The 19,685-nt window shown below is 38.8% G+C and overlaps 1 protein-coding gene across 1 annotated transcript in view; it reads left to right on the forward strand.

Annotated features, from left to right (window-relative positions):
* JAM2 (junctional adhesion molecule 2) overlaps positions 1 to 19,356 on the forward strand; it is a 68,692-nt gene extending 49,336 nt beyond the window's left edge. Inside the window, exons 5-10 of the mRNA XM_082625316.1 lie at positions 2,326 to 2,528; positions 6,395 to 6,494; positions 10,922 to 11,029; positions 12,786 to 12,801; positions 15,517 to 15,559; positions 17,127 to 19,356. Coding sequence (XP_082481442.1) covers positions 2,326 to 2,528; positions 6,395 to 6,494; positions 10,922 to 11,029; positions 12,786 to 12,801; positions 15,517 to 15,559; positions 17,127 to 17,159 — 503 coding nt within the window. The 3' untranslated portion in view covers positions 17,160 to 19,356. The remainder of the gene's footprint in view (positions 1 to 2,325; positions 2,529 to 6,394; positions 6,495 to 10,921; positions 11,030 to 12,785; positions 12,802 to 15,516; positions 15,560 to 17,126) is intronic.
* Positions 19,357 to 19,685: the final 329 nt, after the last annotated feature.

Here is a 19,685-nt window from a genome sequence, read left to right on the forward strand (position 1 = left end):
TAGAAAAGCAATAAAACAAAAAAAGTATTGGGATTAGCAGATGCAAGCTATTATATAGAGAGAATGAATAAACAACAAAGTCCTACTGTATAGCACAGGGAGCTATATTCAATATCCTGTGATAAACCATAATGGAAAAGAATATGAAAACCAATGTATATATATGTATAACTGAATCACTTTGCTGTACAGCAGAAACTAACACAACATTATAAATCAGCTATACTTCAATAAAATAATTTTTTTTTAAAATGTAGGCTGGGGAAGTATAGAAGTTGTTTTGGTAAAGAAAGGAAATTAGCATTTATTATGCAGCTAGTATGCATTAGGCTCTTTCACATGTGTAATTTTACTTAATCTTCACTGACAACTTGATTTTTACAGATGAGGAGATAGATGCTAAGTGATTTTCCTAAGCCTGCAGAGCTAGTAAGTATCTGGGCCAGGATTTGGATCCAGATGGGGTTAACTTCAAAGCCAATATATTTAGTTACTCTAAGACTCACTGATAGATAGTAACTGCCCATGATGACAACTAGTGGAGGAAATGATCAGTTCTTCTCCATAGATGTTACTATAAACTACTAAGCAAAGAGAACAAAACAACTCCTCTTCCTTTTTCTAAATAGTCCAGGCTCTTTCTAAAATTCTAATGACGTACTTACTGTTATAGAAGAAATTTCATTCAGAAAACCTTGCAGGAGATTCAGCTGGTGTATTAGTCTTCTGCTACATACCAAATGACCACAAACTTAGCAGCTTAAAACAACCACCCATTTATTAGCTCACGGTTCTGTAGATCAGAAGCTCAGCACAATGTGGCTGGGTTCTCTGCCCAGAATATCACAAGGCTGAGATCGAGGAGTCAGCTGGGCTCAGTTCTTGACTGGAGGCTCTGGAAGTAAATCTGCCGTCAAGCTCATTTATTCTTGTTGGCAGATTTCAGTTCCTTACAGTTGTAGAACTGAGGTCCCCTTTCCATGTTGGCTATAAGCTGGAGGCCACGCTCAGTTCCCAGAGCCACTACATTCCTTGCCATGGGGCCTCTCTATCTACAACCCAACAAAAGCATGTTGAATCCTTCTTGTGTTTTGAATCTCTGAATTTCCCTTCTGTGACCAGCCGGAGAAAACTACTTCCAAAGAGGTCATGTGGGGACTTCCCTGGTGGTCCAGTGGGTAAGGCTCCACGCTTCCAATGCAGGGAGCATGGGTTTGATCCCTGGTCGGCAAACTAGATCCCACAGGCATGCCCACAACTAAGAAGTCTTCAGGCTGCAACGAAGATCCTGCATGCCACAAGACCTGGTGCAGCCTAAATAAATAAATAGAATATTTTTTTTAAAAAAGAGGTCATGTCATTAGGGCAGACCCATCTAAGTAATCTCCCCTACCTTAAAGACAAGAGACTTGGGACCTTAATTACATCTCTAAAATCCCTTCAGAGTAGTACCTACATTCGTGTTTGATTGAATAACTGAGAGAACGTGTACATACACCAGGGCCGGGGAACTTGGGGGACCGTGTTAGAACTCTGCCTACACAGACAGTTCTGGGTTTTCCTGGATTTAAGTAAAGTCTGGTTTACTTTACAAATCCCTGGGACCAGAATAACCTTAATTCAGATATTCTCTATCTTGGCCTGAATGGGATTTTAGTTTGAGTACTGATCCTGAAAATATACTCAGGTTTGACTTTGTTTGAATGTAGTTGATAATAATACATTAAAATCATTGATGAGGGGAAAAGTAGAGATTGTTTATCTAGAAAAGAATAGCTGTTGTAGTAGCTAATGTAGTGTTTGCAAGTGTAACAGGTAAGCCCTGAACTCTCAGTGAGTGGCTTACATAATAGAAGTTCCTTTCTTATGTAAGTAAAGTTTAAATAATTGGAGACAGAGATAGCAGTGGTGGAACTATATTGCCCTACTTAATGAAATCAGTAGGGACCCAAGCTAATGTAAGCATGACATCTTTGATACATAGCTTTCTGAGTTCACCATGGGTATTGACACCTCCTTGGTAGTGGGAGGGGGAGGGGGAGGGAATGGATGGAGAATCATACAGGAAGCTTTTATGGATCAGGCATGGGAATAGCATATATGACTTTTCCCCAGATTCCATTGGTCAGAACTCATGCATGTGATCCCATCTGGCTACAAGGGGGCTGGCAAATGTGGTCTAGCTGTGTGCCTGTGAAGAAAGGAAGTTTCTTGAACAAGTAGCCAGTCTCTGTCACAGGTGTCCAATAAATCCATCTTTAGCTGGCTGTTAAAATCCTCATTTAGCTTGTAAATAACCAATGCCATTTGACTTCCATCCTCCAGTGGCTCCGGCAGTTCCATCATGTGAAGTACCCAGCTCTGCACTGCGTGGAACTGTGGTGGAGTTGCGATGTCAAGACAAAGAAGGCAACCCGGCTCCTGAATACACGTGGTTTAAGGATGGCATCCGTTTGCTAGAGAATCCAAAACTTGGCTCCCCAAGTGCCAACAGCTCATACACAATGAATACAAAATCTGGAACTCTGGTAAGGTCATTTCAAGCATTGGCCTCATAACTGTATTGCATTTGGAAAAAAAAATATTAGAACTAAAATAATGGAGAGTAGAGGGCTGATACCATTGCTTGTTAAGTAGAGAGAGGAAAGGATAGCAGGAAAGATGGCGGCACTCATACAGAGAAGTGATGGAAAAGGCTGCCACAGGAGAGGAGAAGACAAAGCAGAGAACTAGGGAGTTGGACACAAAAAGGTCTGCACCAGGGGCCTGACGCAGGCCAAGATGGAGTCATGATGATGGATCAGGCCTGGAAAGGTACCAGGTGCAGTCTCATATTTATAATATCAGGGAAATGCATGAAAACTCCCTTGGGAAGGGGACCCTCCTATACTGTTGGTGGGAGTGTAAACTGATGCAGCCACTATGGAAAACAGTATGGAGGTTCCTTATAAAACTAAAAATAGAATTACCATATGATCCTGCAGTCCCACTCCTGGGCATATATCCAGAGAAAACTAATTTGAAAAGATACATGCACCTCAGTGTTCATAGCAGCACTATTTACAATACCAAAACATAGAAGCAACCAAAATATCCATTGACAGATGAAAGGATAAAAAAGATGTGCTGTATATATATATATATATATATATATATACACACATACATACATATATATACACACACATATATATCGCATATATTTCATTCTTTTATATTTATATATAAAAGAATGAAATAATGCCATTTGCAGCAACATGTATGGACCGAGAGATCATCATAATAAGTGAAGTAAGTCAGACAGAGAAAGACAAATATCATATGACATCATTTATCTGTGGATTCTAAAATGTGACACAGGGCTTCCCTGGTGGCACAGTGGGTAAGAATCCACTTGCCAGTGCAGGAGACACGGGTTCGAGCCCTGGTCCAGGAAGATCCCACATGCTGCAGAGGAACTAAGCCCATACACTGCAACTACTGAGCCTGTACTCTAGAGCCCGCAAGCCACAACTACTGAAGCCCGCGTGCCACAACTACTGAAGCCCGCGCGCCTAGAGCCAGTGCTCCGCAGCAAGGGAAGCCACCACAATGAGAAGCCCACACACTGCAACGAAGAGTAGCCCCCACTCGCCGAAACAAGAGAAAGCCTGCGCGCAGCAATGAAGACTCAACGCAGCCAAAAATTAACAAATAAATTTTTTTTTAAAAAGGTAAACAAGAAGGTCCTACTGTATAGTGCAGGGAACTATATTCAATATCTTGTAATCAACCATAAGGGAAAAGATTCTGAAAAAGAATATAGATATACATGTATGTATAACTGAACACCAGAAACTAACACAACATTGTAAGTCAACTATATTTTAATAAAAATTTTTTAAAAAATAGAAAACTCTCTTGGGGATGCCCTGACCTCAGTACCAGCCATGTGAGAATAGTGACTCTTGCCAACCTATGATAGGATGTCTGTGTCATTAAACTCTTCCATGACTAGCTCGTCAACAACTGACTTTGTGACTTGAGTATCTATTACTTTAGATTTAGTCCACATTGTCTGATCGATTGAAAAGCCTTTCTAAGGAATCCTGTTGGAAATCTGTAAATAAGATCTTTAAAGTTAATGACACTTACAAATAAAAGTATTTTTCCTGTTTTTGTCTCTGACTTTTTAGGGTAGAGGTGGGAGTAAAAAAAGACCATTACATTTGAAGCTTTTTTTTTTTAATTCAAAGTAGTATGTCAGTTTAAAAATGCTGCATTTCCAGCAAGGCAGAATCACTCTCACAACCATTATCAAAAGAATCTTAAAAGTATGGTAATAAAAATTTTAATAAATTTTTAGAGGAGGTATAATATTTCCTTTCATCCCTCAGTCTACAAGTGCATGATAACATTTAAAAACTAGATTCTCTGGTAAGTAATAAAGCATATTGATAAAGTGACTGAAAGATAAACCTATCGGTGGATTGATGTGGCTACTCCCTAAGGAAGGGACACTCTGGCCCTTTCAGTGTCAGCAGGCTCAGTCAGCAGGTCTGAGTCATTTTACACTGAGAAATTGGGCAGAAAACCTGCTGTCACACTTGGCTATATTTACTTTTCAAATTTGTTTTTTCTCAGAGCAGGTAATGAAAAGCCCCAAGCCAAGTCTGAAAAGATATAGATTCACTTTCCTCAGCTCCACCTTTGAAATATCTGTGATGTCAAAGGGGTGCACCAGGGCAGAACCAGGCTGGGTTATTTTCTGAAAAATGAGCAAAACAAAGACTCCAGTGTATGGAAGACAACGGCTTCCTTTTAATCACCAGTTAGAATATCCTGGAAGATCATTTTCGGTTTTAGTCTAACTTATTGTTTATACATAACCTTGGCTTTGAGTTCATGGTGAATATCTTTAAAGGAGTCTGGCTCTTGGGACTGACGAGTCCATAAAGTGAGAATACACAAGGGAAAGCTTTCTATCCCACCATGTTGAAGGATACAGAAAGAAGAGGTATATGGGTAAGTGGGTAGGGAAAAGAGAGGAAAAGGCCTTAAATAGATCAAAACCCTGGCTGTTTTTAGGCACTTGTATTACATGAGGATACAAGACAATAAGGAGGTGCTCTTTAGAGGTTCATGGCCTCTCTTGGATGCGGTCAGCAGTGACCACTGTGGTACTGAGGGTGTGACAGGAGGATACTGAAAGAATGAGTCTGAGCGCCCCTCTCACCCTCCTTAGGTCCTGGCAGGATCCTTGAAAGTTTCCAGAACACACTGAATTCCCCCCCTCTTACTAACTACCTAACCAACTTCTCTCCTTCTATCCATCTATCTACCCATTGTTTCTTTCCTCCTGTCTGCCCGCCTGCCTCCCTTCCTTCTTTCCTTCCTCCCTTCCTTCCCTCTTTCCTTCCTTCCTTCCTGAAATTCTCCAAGGTGCTAAACTACTGTGAAGCCTGTTACATCAACGTCTTGCCTTTCAGTTGCTTTGGCACAGAGTAGACAGAACAAGCGTTGGTTGGACTTTATCTTTTCATAATTTTCACAAATTCTACAACCGATAGAATTTGTAATCCTAAAAATGACAGTAAGACTTTCCTAGGCCCTATGCTACTTCCTGGTAGTAACTCTGACTCTTTAGAGGAATTGTTCATTGTTTGCTGCTGCAGTGAACTCACTTGTGACTTAGAAAACTGCCTTTAAGGCCAAGGAGGCCTTTATTTATAAATGGTGTTTCCTAGGACTTAGAACTACCTACAATACTTAATACTACCATGTGCTGTAAACTTTTTAAAATGCCCACTCTCTTCCTAACTGTACTACTTTTTCAGTATGACACACTAAAAAAGACACTTTCTGTATATATTTAAGTCTTTGTCAAATTAAACAGAGGCCTAGCTAATTACTCCTTGAAGGCATGGCAGATTTCTGAATTCACTGTAAAGATATAAAGTCCTAGGGACTTCCCTGTGGCACAGTGGTTGGGAATCTGCCTGCCAGTGCAGGGGTCACGGGTTTGATCCCTGGTCCGGGCAGATCCCACGTGCCGCAGAGCAACGAAGCCCGTGCGCCACAACTACTGAGCCTGCACTCTAGAGCCCGCAAGCCACAACTAAGCCCACTCAACTAGAGCCCATGCTCCGCAGCAAGAGAAGCCACCTTAATGAGAAGCCTGCGCACTGCAGAGAAGAGTAGCTCCCGCTTGCCTCAACTGGAGAAAGCCTGCGTGCAGTAACAAAGACCCACTCCAGCCAAAAATAAAATAAAATTTAAAAAAAATTTATAAAGTCCTAAGTCACTGAAAAGGAAAGATCAACTTAATGATAAATTTAAGGAACACAGTTCTTTTGGGAGTCTACTGATAGATTTATTGCTTAAATAAATATGTATTTTTTTCTTCTACAAATAGCAATTTAATACTGTTTCAAAACTGGACAGTGGAGAATATTTCTGCGAAGCCCGTAATTCTGTTGGACATCGCAGGTGTCCTGGGAAACGAATGCAAGTAGGTAAGCACGAAATATTGGGAGGAACAAATGGTTTGCAATTAGTAAGTGCAAATATTTGGGGGTGGAAGAAGCAAGGAGTAAGTAAGAGCTGAGTGATTTGAAGGATAAATGTAAGGGAATGTTTAAAATCAGTTTGACATAATGTTACAAAAACCAAAGATGCTGTTTTAATCTAGCTTCCAAGCAACACAGGAATATTTATCATTGTATTTTACAGATTTTTGAATTTTTCAAATAATTAATTTTAAAATATGCTCATCTGAGCAATCCTCTTTCAAACAAAAGCTAAGAGTCCTATAAGTTGCTCGGAGTCAAGAATTCAGAATGGGGGTTCGAATTCCAGCTCTGCCACTTATTAACTACAGGCTCTTGGGCAAGTTAATTAACCTCCGTGCCTCAGTCTCCCCAAAATTGAAGTTATAATACACTTTCCTCATAGAGTTGTTAGGAAGATTAAAATAATTAATATTCAAAAGTGTTAGAATGGTACTGGTGTATTTTGAGCACTGTATAGGTACTGACTATTTTAATTGTTGGTAATTTGTTTCAAACCCCTGAAATACTATGTTTATACTTATTTATACTTATTGCAGAGTAGGCTGTCCAAAAAGACTTTTTTTTTTTTTTTTGGCCATGCTTCACGGCTTGCAGGATCTCAGTTCCCCAACCAGGAGCTGAACCCGGGTCTGGCAGTGAAAGCGCCAAGTCCTAGGCCACCAGGGAACTCCCAAGGCATATTGAATATAGTTATGGATCTAATTTGCTATAAAACATAGCTGCCATATATTATATTACACAAAATAAGCGTCTTAGAGTCGAGTAAAATTCAGGCTCAATTATCTTTTCAGATTACATGAGTTTCAGAGCAAACATTGTTTTTCATTTTACTTTTAACAATTTGGTTAAATTCGTTCTCGTATGAAAGCCATGTTTTGAAAATGGTTGTGTAATAGAGAGGAATGAGCTGGAGATGGCACCTGAGGGGTTAAAAGTCACTCCGGAGGGGGCTGCACCCTAGGTTTCAGGAGCTTGTCCTCAGCTTTGTGGGGTCAGAAATTCATTTTTTCAACGCGTCTTGAGCTATGCAGATACGTGGGCAGTAATTTATATTGTCTGTGTACAGTTAACTCTTGGCATGATATTTTAAAGAAAATATAATCTTATTAGACTTCACGATATCCTAAAGTATAAGATATTCAATAGTATACTCTAATTTCCACAAGTAAGTTTGAATTTCAGGTTTTTTTTTTAAAATTCGGGGATACATATTATCTACCCAACTCACTCAAGTGTTGACATTTAAAGTCAAACATAAGCATTTGCTTAAATTATCAGAAAATATCCCTCTCAATGCTGCTTTGGAGTTATTAGAAAATTCACTATCACATTTTATTTTTTCTTTAAATGATCATGTTTAATTTCAGTGCCTAATTTAGTTTTATCTTAAGAAATAATATAGGTGAAGTCATGATTTTGACATACTAGTTAAATTTTTCCTAGCATGAAGTGAATAAATACATACCAAACTTTAGAGTTCTGTGTTTTGCTAGTAGTATCACTTTAATTTGAACATGATTTCCACATATCTATTCTTTCTGGTATAAGTTGACTTAAAAGTTAGAATTGCTTTGTTTAAAGCTCATCCATTGATCCTCAATGTTTTACATCCTTGGTTTGGAATTCAGATCTTTGGAAATACATAATTCATGAAGTCTCATTTCCAGTGTTCTTTGTGAATTATCACCAACAACTTGTAACCAAAACCAGATCTGTTTACTGTTCTAAATAAATCCTTTCTGAAGTACAGAAAGAAAGTAAATCATGAGTTTGCTGATTATTCCCAGGCTGCTTCATTGTACAACTCCAGAAAATTCTGCTCACACTTAGCATTTTAGCATTTGGTTCCTTTCCTTTTATTTTAGAATAATGATACCCTCCTTTTATTGTGGCTTTTTTAAGAAAGAACACACAGTATTTTCATACGTGTTATTACATTTTCTCTTTAGTGAGGCATAATAAGGCGGGCATATTACTTACTCAGAATCTCACAGTAATGACAAATGGGATGAACACAACTTACCTCTAACTTACAAGTCTTCTATCTTCTATTTTTTTGAAGAAAATAAAATAACATTTATACCATGACTTAGTACTTACAGGATAAGACAGTTTTTTTGTTTAGAATTTGCCTTTAGCTTGAATCCTTCATGGATGTCAGATTCATTGACAAACTACAGGACAGTTTTTTGTCAATGAAAATTTCAATCTAAAGGTGATTATAGCCCTTAGGTTAAACCCTTTGTAGGTGTCAAATCATTGACTATTACAAAGAAAATTGTAGGCAGTTTGGTTCTCAGGAGTTTTATTTAGTTATTAATTTAATTTTGCCTTAGATTATGATTATTGTGTAGTTCTTTTTTTCTCTCTGCTATTTTTTGTCCAAGTGAACAAATAGATGAATCTCCACCTCCCAATACCCAAGCAAATATGAACTGAGTTTATATCAAGCAATAATTAAGGTTTCCTACCCTAGTCAAATTACTCAGCCTTTCAAAAGATTGACCCAGTTTCCTTTTTTAAAAAAAAATCAGTTAATATCTCAGAGGCATCTGGAAAAATTAATAACACTTGGCATTAAGAAAAAAATTTAAGACCAGGAAGTTTTATGATAAGCAGACTCATTCAAATAATATTTCTTAAAAAATCATTCCCAAAATGTGCACTGCTTTAAAATATCTAAAATTACTAGTGAGAAACTGGTACCTAGTATTTTCTCCAAGTTATTTAACCATATGTTAATTAATACTTGCTTTAAAAAAAAGAACCCTTTGTTCCTTTAAAAAGTGTAGGAATTTGCATATTAATCAATACATAAGAAGTGTCTAAATGACAGAAGAGTATGGCTCATGAAATCCTCTTGGACAAGATGGAAAGATGTGACCCAAATTGAATGTGTAGATGGATTGTAAATCATGCTAGTAAATTTTGTTATATGAAGATATATGTTAATAACCTGTTGAATAGTTCTTCCCCGAAGTCATGTTTATCATTTTATTAATGACTTGAATGTACTTTTTTTTTTTTTTTTTTTGCGGTACGCGGGCCTCCCACCGCTGCGGCCTCTCCCGTTGTGGAGCACAGGCTCCGGACGTGCAGGCCCAGCGGCCATGGCTCACGGACCCAGCCACTCCTTGGCATGTGGGATCTTCCCGGACCGGGGCACGAACCCATGTCCCCTGCATCGGCAGGAGGACTCCCAACCACTACGCCACCAGGGAAGCCCTTGAATGTATTTTTGGTGCAGTTCCCAGTTGCAGAAATATTAACCTCAGAAGATCAATAATCTAATTCTTGGGCAACAGAATCAGTAACTGGAAAAACCTCACAAGTTGGTAACATGGTAGTGATTTTTCAAAGTTAGGTCCAAAAAATGCAGTTATATTGGGTTAGAGGAAAGATGACTTAGTAGTAACAGGAGAAAGCCTTGAGAAGTTTAATTCATGTTTAACTTAATGGGATAACAGTTTAATGGCATATATGTATGTGGGTGTGTATGTGTGCATGTGTACACACACCCACGCACAAGCCCATATAAATTCAAGAAAGAAGATGTTTCTGATACTTAGTTTTATAGAACAACAGTGGCATGGGCTTTCTTTGGGGCTGAATGAATTTTCCGTATTTGTGAAATTGACACAGATGACTATATAGAGGAATTTTAAGGAAAATTTGAGGGGAGTGTTGTAGTAGAATACTTGAACTCACTGAATTTCAAAGCTCACTTCCAATCTGATATTTAATCATATGGATTATTGCATCTCCAAAATGCATGCAAGAGAATACCATACATTTTATTTCTGGATCATAGAACTTTTTAAAATTTAAGATTCTTGCAAGACTTAGCTCTGTTAATATTTTCAATCAATTTTGAACCATATCCGTGAAAGTGAGTTAGTGGAACAGGCTTAAACAGCATGAAACTATCTGTGTTTATGGTATAGCTACAAAGGGGGGCTTTTGTTTTGTTTTGTTTTTATTTATTTATTTATTTTTGGCTGTGTGGGTCTTCGTTGCTGCGCGTGGGCTTTCTGTAGTTGCAGCGAGCAGAAGCTACTCTTCAACGCAGTGTGCAGGCTTGTTATTGCGGTGGCTTCTCTTGTTGTGGAGCACGGGCTCTAGGAGCACGGGCTTCAGTAGTTGTGGCACGTGGGCTCAGTAGTAGTGGCGCACGGGCTTAGTTGCTCCGTGGCATGTGGGATCTTCCCGGACCAGGGCTCGAACCTGTGTCCCCTGCATTGGTAGGCAGATTCTTAACCACTGCGCCACCAGGGAAGTCCGAGGGGAGTTTTTTGAGCTTTTGCAATTTAACGACTACATCGGTCCATCTTTCTGCCATGAATTCACGCATGGTTTATTTTGCATTCCAGATGATCTCAACATAAGTGGCATCATAGCAGCTGTAGTAGTTGTGGCCTTAGTGATTTCTGTCTGTGGCCTTGGCGTGTGCTACGCTCAGAGGAAAGGCTACTTTTCAAGTAAGTGAATTTCACTCTTTGCCAGACAACTTCCTATGGATATAGAGTTTGCTTCTGAGACCCTGTTTCTCCTAAGATGTTCTAACAGACTCTGGAGAATATTTTTTGTTAATTAGAAAATGTCCAAGATGACATGAAGGTGATTCATGAAGCACCCCGGCGAATATAGGGAGGAAAGGCAAAGGTGTCTCATCGCAACATTCCAGGAATCATCACAGAATATGTGAGAGGCACCGGGGAGGGGCACTGTGCAGCGATACCGAGAGATGTGCCATGTGGATGGATATTTATAGTGCATGTACATGTATTTAAGATCCTTTTATTTTAAGTAAGGGATTGTATATCTCAATATGAAAATTAATTTCTAGTTTTATGATAAGAAATTTCATTGGAATAAATCTATGAAATGTTTTATCAGTATAGAATAGTGGAATGTTGAATGTCAAATTTAGCACAACTGTATTTAGAAGACAATTGTTCAATTAAAAACTAGAAACTTATTGTATTATAGTTGCTTCTGAGGTTTTTAATTCTTCAAGTTTAGGTCTGTTGGAACTCCCGTTTGGTGATACAATAGGTTTGATGTAAATGGATGAGATTTTTAAATGTTTTATTCTCTTAATGCGTTTCTTTACTCCCAGTCTTTAAAATTATCTGAGACCTTCAAAGTTGCACAGCTCCATCAAGTCCACTAAAAATAGTGTATAAAGTAGAATTTTTAAGGATAATAAATTTATAGCATGAACAAATTTTAGACCTGCTGTTTTATAGTGAGCATTAATTTTGAAATTTAGGTTTAAAAAATATCTTATACCAAAATAAAACTTAAATTTAAAGGGGGTTTCTAATAATACTTATAAATAGGTATTGTAAAATGTTTCCATGAATGTGGTTTCAAGGATATTCCCTATAATTAAGAATAACTGCTCTGTGAATTAATAGTAGCTGTTGTGTGGTGCTCCTATCCAGTCCAGTGTAATGTAATCCGGCTGAGTCCCCCTGCTGGTCAACAGTGGAAGTACAGACAGATAAGGTTGCTCATTCCAAATTCTTGTCTTTTCTCTCTACCTGCGAAGAATACCTGTCTGAGTGTTTTTATTAAAGACTTGGTAAACGGTTTTTCTTAAAATGCTGAATTAATTAAAGATTTTACGTGAATATTATTAGTTCATTAGCTAAGAATGTTACTCCCGTTTTCATCTAGCAGAAAATCTATCTAAGAGAACCACTTTCTTGAACTTGCATTTCAGACAGGGGTTGGCAAACTATGACCCATGGACCAAATCTGGTCTGCCACTTGATTTTCTATGACCCACGAGCTACGAATGGTTTTTACATATAAACATTGCAGTCTATTTGATAATAGGGAACCCTAACATTGAACCCCCAAATAAGAGAAATGTTATCCTTCCAAAGAATTCCATTCTTCTAATTAGTAGACCTGTATTACAAGACTTTATTATTATTATATTTTTAATTCATTGATAAAAATTTTTTGAAAATTTGTTTTCTCTTTTGTTATGTAAGTACTTACTTAATATCCTCGATTTTACCTCTTTGCCCACAAAGCCTAAAATATTTGCCATGTGGACCTTTACAGAAAAAGTTTGCCAATGTTTGATTTAGAAGGTATACAATGTCAGCAAGTGAGAATCAAAACTGAGAAAAAGGAATTAAGCTCAAACTCATTTTTATATGAATCTGTATCATACCCTATTAATTCTTGCATTAACAATATATACTTGTTCTTTTGCAGAAGAAACCTCCTTCCAGTAAGTATACTTTCTTAATGCATGCCTTCCCCCATATCAACTACTTTTTTGTTCATCATCCGTTTAAAGTCAAAAGTGGGAAGTTGGGTTGTTTGTGTGTGTTTAATTCTATGGGCGGTGACTCAAATTCAGCAAGGAACACATCCCACCTCATGCCTCATGCCAACTTGTCAACGATGTTTAGTTACCTAGTGAAGAAATATAGTCACTAATTTGACTTTGTATGCATTTCCATAGTACTACTTGAAAAACTTTTTTTCTGTGTTTTGCTAAATTTAAAATGTTCAAATAAATTTTTCCCTAACAGTCATTTTTACATTTAATTGAATACCAAATATCTGTCCAACCCTGTCCTAGGGACTGATAACAGAGCAGTGAATAAAATAGACCAAAAAACCCCTCTGCCCCATGGAGCTTGCATTCTCGTAGAGTAAGGCAGAAAGTAAACAATTACATGAGCGCAACAGTATGTCAGATTGTGATAAGTATTATGGAGAAAGATAAAGCAGGTAAGAGAACAGAGAATGCGCAGGGGAGGAGTGGAGATTGCCCTTGTAAATAGGTGGTTAGAGAGGGCCTCACTGATGAGGGGACGTCTGAGAAAGGCCTGAAGGAGCTGAGGGAGTGAGATATGCAGATAAGCAGAGGGGAGAGAACAAAGGGAAAGATCTGGAAGCTAGGGGTGCCTGGAGTATCTGAGGAACAACAAGGGGACCAGTGCTGGTTGGAACAGAGTGAGAACAATGCAGGGAGGAGATGAGTGAACACAAGTAGTGTAGTGGGGGCCAGATTATATGGAGTCTGTTCCAGGCAGTTGTGAGGAGTTTGGCTTTGGTTATGAGTAAGATGGGACATCATTGGAGGACCTTGAACAGAGGGGTAGCATCTTATTTAATTCTTAGAAGCTCACACTGACTGCTCTGTTGAGAATGAACTGTAAGGTGACAGAGGGTGGGGGAAGCAGGGAGAACAGTTGGGAAACTACTAACTAATCTAATCGAGAAGATGGCGTTTGGTCCCAAAGTGATGGTGTCAGAAATGATGAGAAGTGATAGGATTCTGGATATATTTTGAAGTTTGCTGGTTGGTTGGATGTGGGCTGTGAGAAGAAGAGAGAAATCAAAGGCGGCTCCAAGGCTCTAGGAAAGATGAAGTTACTATTTACTGAAGTGCGAAAGGTTTCAGGAGGAGCATGTTTGAGAGTGGTGGTGGAGGTAGGTAGAGAGGTCTGTCTGGAGTGCTTTGAAATTTCAATATTTGAGATGCCTATTATACTGCCAAGTAGAGATACTTAGTGAGTAACTGAATATATGAATCTGGATGGAGTTTGGGGAAACATCTTAACTAGAGTTAGAAATTTAGGAGTCATTGGTACATGAGATCTGGATAAGATCACCAGAGTCTCCAGTGTATTTGCAGTTGAACTGTGCCTGTCCTTCTTGTATGGATGGAAATGGCAGACCCAACCTCGACTCTATGGGCATTCCCCTCTACTCTCAAATGCCATGCTTCGGAGACTTTGTCATCTCCTAAGTCTTTTGAAGACCAAGAAGATGGTCTTCATAATATCCCAGTGCAAGTCCAGGATGAGGTCCAAGTTAACAGGGCTAGCAGTAGCCAGGTCAGGAGTGAGTTCTGAAAAGCGGAGTAGCCTGATGGTGGTATGGCCAATCCCCCATCGCGCTCCAGGCAATTGTGAGGATTCCCACTTTTATTGAGTAAGATGGAAAGTGATTGGAGGGAGGGTTATGAACAGAGGAGAGACATCATCTTATATATGGAGAAAGGCTGGCAATGCTAGGGTGAGGGAGGTTATTATTCTTTCATTCAGTCCCTATTACTGTCTCTCTATTAACCCAGGGAGGTGATATCTTTATTCCTAGACACATCTTCCATTTGTCAAATCCATGCTCCTCAAAATTTGTTGGACAATGAATTGGATGTTGTATTAGTCTGCTAGGGCTGCCTTAAAAGTGCCATCAACTGGTGGCTTAAACAACAGAAATTTATTTTCTCATAGTTCTGGAGGCTAGAAGTCCAGGCCTCTTTCTTTGACTTAAAGGTGGTGTTCTCCCTGTCTTCACAGGATCTTATGATTAAACATCCCTCTTTATGTTGAATTTCCTGTTCTTATAAGGATATCAGTCATATTGGATTAGGACCCACCCTAATTACTTCATTTTAACTTAATTACCTCTTTAAGGACCCTGTCTCTAAACACGGTCACATTCTGAGGTACTGGGAGATTGGGACTTGAACCTGTGACTGTTTGGTGGGGACACAGTTCAGCCCATAACAGGTAACTGGAACCATAGTCACCACATAAAACTTCCTTTCCATGGAAAAAATGAAATTTGAGATTATAATGACTAAACTTTCAAAATAGTAAATGTCAACGAGTTGAGTTAAAAGTTAGTAAGTCTCTGGTTTGCATATTCCGCAAAAGTCGTTAGTATCTAGCCCTAGGCTACAAGTAGACACACAGGGCTTCACACATATTGATATTTTGTTGCATGGTTTTCTCTATGAATACTGTCTATAAATATAAGAAATTCAGTTAGGATTTCTGGGGGCTTTTGTACCTTTTTTACTAAGATAAATGTTCATCTTCCTGTTGAGAAAATGTGTGGAAGTAACATTAACTAAAAGAAGATATATGTTTTAGAATTGGAAGCAATAATATAGTAAATGCTGTCTTTTATGTTCCACAAACAGGAAGAGTAGTTCTGCATCTAAAGCCATTGCAATGAGTGAAAACGTGAGTATTTTTAAAGCATATTTCACTTTTAATATACCTTGTACTAGTGTCTACCGCTGGTCTTTAGAAGGAGCTAAATAAATGTTAGCTCCTATCCCCTGTCTGGGAAGGCAGCTTTTGTAGAGCAGTGGGGCTTTACCATCCCATTATTTTCTCTCATGGTGTTTTCTATTATTAGTCGGCCTCCTTAGATCTGGCATTATCGGCTCCATTTTATAGATGAAGAAATTAGGACACACATTGTCACGGTATTACAATGGCCAAGCTGGGACCCAGGTACCTTGATTCTTTGTCAGCTTGACCAAGCAATCACTTCCAGAGATCTGTGGTTCCAAGACTCTCCTGTGGTTATTCAAAGCACTTGGAAATTTTGAGGATATGGAATATCCTCTGCTTTTGCAGAAAGGAACATTTCAGAAATCCTTGAAAAGATGCAAGAATTATCTAATTCAGATGGTTAAGGGAACATAATTTAGATGCTTGGACCCTTGTGTACTTTTGCATTTGTAAGAACTACATTGAAGCAGTAAATACCATCATTGCTCAGATTTTGTAGCTCTTTGGATGGTTATTCAGCCTTCTGGACTATTTTTCAGCAATACAGTGAGGGAAGAGAGGTTCCCGATGCTTTTAGAAGTCCAAGCCCTTTCTTGAGAAATGGAGCGCTACTTTCCTGAATTCCTTAGTACTCTGTGGCAGGGATTTGCTTAGATTTCCTTTCAGTAGAGCTTGGGGTGAGGCGTGTATTTTAAACACTTAAGTGACTCTGATGGACCCTGACCTTTAAGACCTACATACTGTTCCATAGACTTTTTCTGCCGAAATTTTTAAAAATTGTCTACTGCAGAATCTATCATGGAAATCACTTTATTTTGTGGTTTACAATACCAAAGCATATTGTTCATTAATTAGCAGACAAGCAACATGTTAACTTTATATTTGCTCCTATAATTTGTAGAAAATATTCCTTGAGTGCGGAGTAAAATAATCTCACCTGACCAAACAGGAAGAGACACTTTGTGGCTGAGTCGGAAGAACAAAACCTTCGCTCTTTTTCTGTCTTCTGCTCCATTGCCCTCATCAGCCAAGAGCAAGAGTGTCCAATTTGAATTCTGCCCTAGAGCAGGGTTTCTCAACATTGGCACTACTGACATGTTCTTCTAATTCTTATATAACAATTTATATAAGAAATGACAATTTCTTCTAAGGCTTATATAACGAATTTTTTATAATTTCACATAATTCTTTGTTCTCCTGTACGTTGTAGGATGCTTAGGACCACCTGACTTCTACCTGCTAGATGCCAGTATCATCCCCCCAGCAAACAGGACTTCTCCTGTTCTAATTCCCACTCCTACCTGTTTACTCTTTAGGCAAAGTTTCAAGGATTTGTCTCCTGGTATTTAATTATTTAATTCCCCATAAAATAGATTTAATTAAATATACGCTGGTTTGTACCTGCAAGATTCTCATAGTGGATGTATCTTTGTATTCATAAGATTTCTATATTTCTTTAAATGTTAAGTAATACATCATATTTAAACTTGGTTTTTCTTTCTTTTCCTAGGATTTCAAGCACACAAAATCCTTTATAATTTAAAAGAATTCCACCTTTGCGATGCACCAAAACCACAGTTGTTGCACTATTAAAAGATTATAAAACTCTGCTTTGTCTTACATTTGCAAAGAGGTACATGAGGAGGTGAAATTGGTGTTTCATTATAATCTTTATGACTGCTACATCACTTGAAATTTTTATTTTACACAAATAGTTTTGTCAGCAGCTAAAATACAGTCTGGCTTCTTGTGTCTGGACAAAGTTAAAGGAGTCAAAATACTTTGTAATATTCTGGGGCTTGTGAAATGTTAAATATCGTAACTTCTAGAGTAAGTTACTAAAAATATATCATACTGGTTGTGAAATTAATCCACAGAGCATGAAAATATAAGCTGTATGCACCCTCTGTGCAAGAGTCTGATTTAGAGGGTTCAGAAAATACTCTGACAGATGCAAAAGGAACCTCTGGTCTCATTTCTACCAGAATCCTCCCTTTCCCCCAATACAATCCTTATTCTGTTGCTCATTTATCACTAATATATTCACAGCAGGGAAGTGGCAGGAGGGGTCTTATACCCAAGGATTTGCACTTTTTGTTTACTTTCATGTCTGAGAACCAAAAGCAACATGAAGAAAAATGCCTAATGACCAGAGCTCACTCACCTGGTGTGTGTCGTTGATTTCTTCATTAAACATCGGTCTGAGAGTTAAACACAAACCCAAGTGTCTTATTTCACCCCCAGAGCTGCTTGTTGCTATTTCCTTCCCCTAAGACCCCTTTGAAGAGGATCAGTGACTTTGACATCAGAACTCGCTATTGGAACCAACACACATAACCCTACAGATACTTGTCCCTGCGTGATGGAGACTATCACATCTCTCTGTCTCTAAAATTCGTGCAGTGAAATTTTGCATTGGGCCGAGTCCCTTGCTGTTACGGCCAGTGGTTTTCCAACCCTGCTTAGGGCAAAGTCAGGGATATGGAGGGGAGGAGAGGTTGCCTGACAAGTAAAATGAGATGAAACAGCTCAGTGTGGCTCCTGGCACCTGGTGCTACGCTTGATACATAGAAAACACAGGAGAAATGAAATGAAAAATGGGTCCGATCATCTGGTTTCTAAACTGATAGATGACAAAGACCTCCAGCTAGTGTTACAAAGTGAAAATTCCAATGATCCATGTAATAGGGAGAGTAATTAGACTGTGTTAAAAGCATAATCATCCAGAATTTTTTTTTTTTTTTTTTTTTTTTTTTTTTTGGCGGTACGCGGGCCTCTCACTGCTGTGGCCTCTCCCGTTGCAGAGCACAGGCTCCGGACGCGCAGGCTCGGCGGCCATGGCTCACGGGCTCAGCCGCTCCTTGGCATGTGGGATCTTCCCGGACCGGGGCACGAACCCGTGTCCCCTGCATCGGCAGGCGGACTCTCAACCACTGCGCCACCAGGGAAGCCCCATCCAGAACTTATTTTGATTATTCGTTTCATATTGAAAAGACAGTATGGCTAGGGCATTTCCAGTTCCAGGCAAATCTAGACGAAAAGGTCCCTCACTACCTTTTGACAACTTTGAACATGGTTAAACTGCTTTTAAAGGAGTCCACTCTTTTTGCCCAATAGGCAGAGCAAATCGCCAGGATTCACGGGACAGACAATTGGATTAAGTACTCACCAAGTGCCGAATATGTGCCTGGACACCAGGTCACTGGGAAGATGCCTGTTGTCACACTGCCCCCACTTGTCTGTGACATTCAGTGATTCTCACCAGACCCCTTCCAACAGTTTCCGTAAAGGGCCAGGTAGTAGATATTTTAAGACATGTAGGCCATATGGTCCCTGCCATAACTGCCTGTACTGTACTCAACTCTGCCATTTTTCATGTCATTGTATTGTAGATGAAAGCAGCCACAGACAATACTTTTAAAATGGTCATGTTTGTGTTCTTAAAACAGCAGGCACAGATAGGATCTGGCCCACATGCATAGTTTCCCAGCTCTTGGTGATGAAGCATGAAAAGAAAAAAAACAAAACTATCATTATAATTCTTAGAGCATTTTGATTTTGTTTTCGTGAAGTAAAATTGTTTTATAAAGGTTAGGGCGTTAGTATCTTTAATAGCAAGTTTTGTTTTAATTATTATCATTGTAACTAGATTTAATTTATTTTTACTTGGGGGTTTAACCTAACTAAATCTGGAACAACTGTTTTTCAATACAGCCTTGCAAAAAACTTCATCTCACAGGTGGTTTTGTCTGATTAAAGTCTACATTAATAAAAATAGCTGAACGTGTTCAATTTTTTAGCCCCATTTAATGGTGCAGGGGAAGAGTCACTCACCTATTGTTATTCAAAGAAACCCAGGAAACTAGTCCCTCTTACAGTCTGTAGCTAGAAGGCTAACGCTTTAGCTGCCTAAGATGAGAATCTCACCTCAGTCTGGGTGCCTGCCAACCTTTCCAATGCTGAAAAAGTGCTCTGAAAGTAAAATGTCACAACTATTTATTGAACACTTTATATATGTCGTGGAAGTGGGGGGGGGATGGAGTTGAGGCTGTATAAAATCTCAAATTCA

The sequence above is a fragment of the Mesoplodon mirus genome (assembly GCF_964341445.2).
Source record: "Mesoplodon mirus genome assembly, chromosome: 6".
NCBI lineage: Eukaryota > Metazoa > Chordata > Mammalia > Artiodactyla > Ziphiidae > Mesoplodon > Mesoplodon mirus.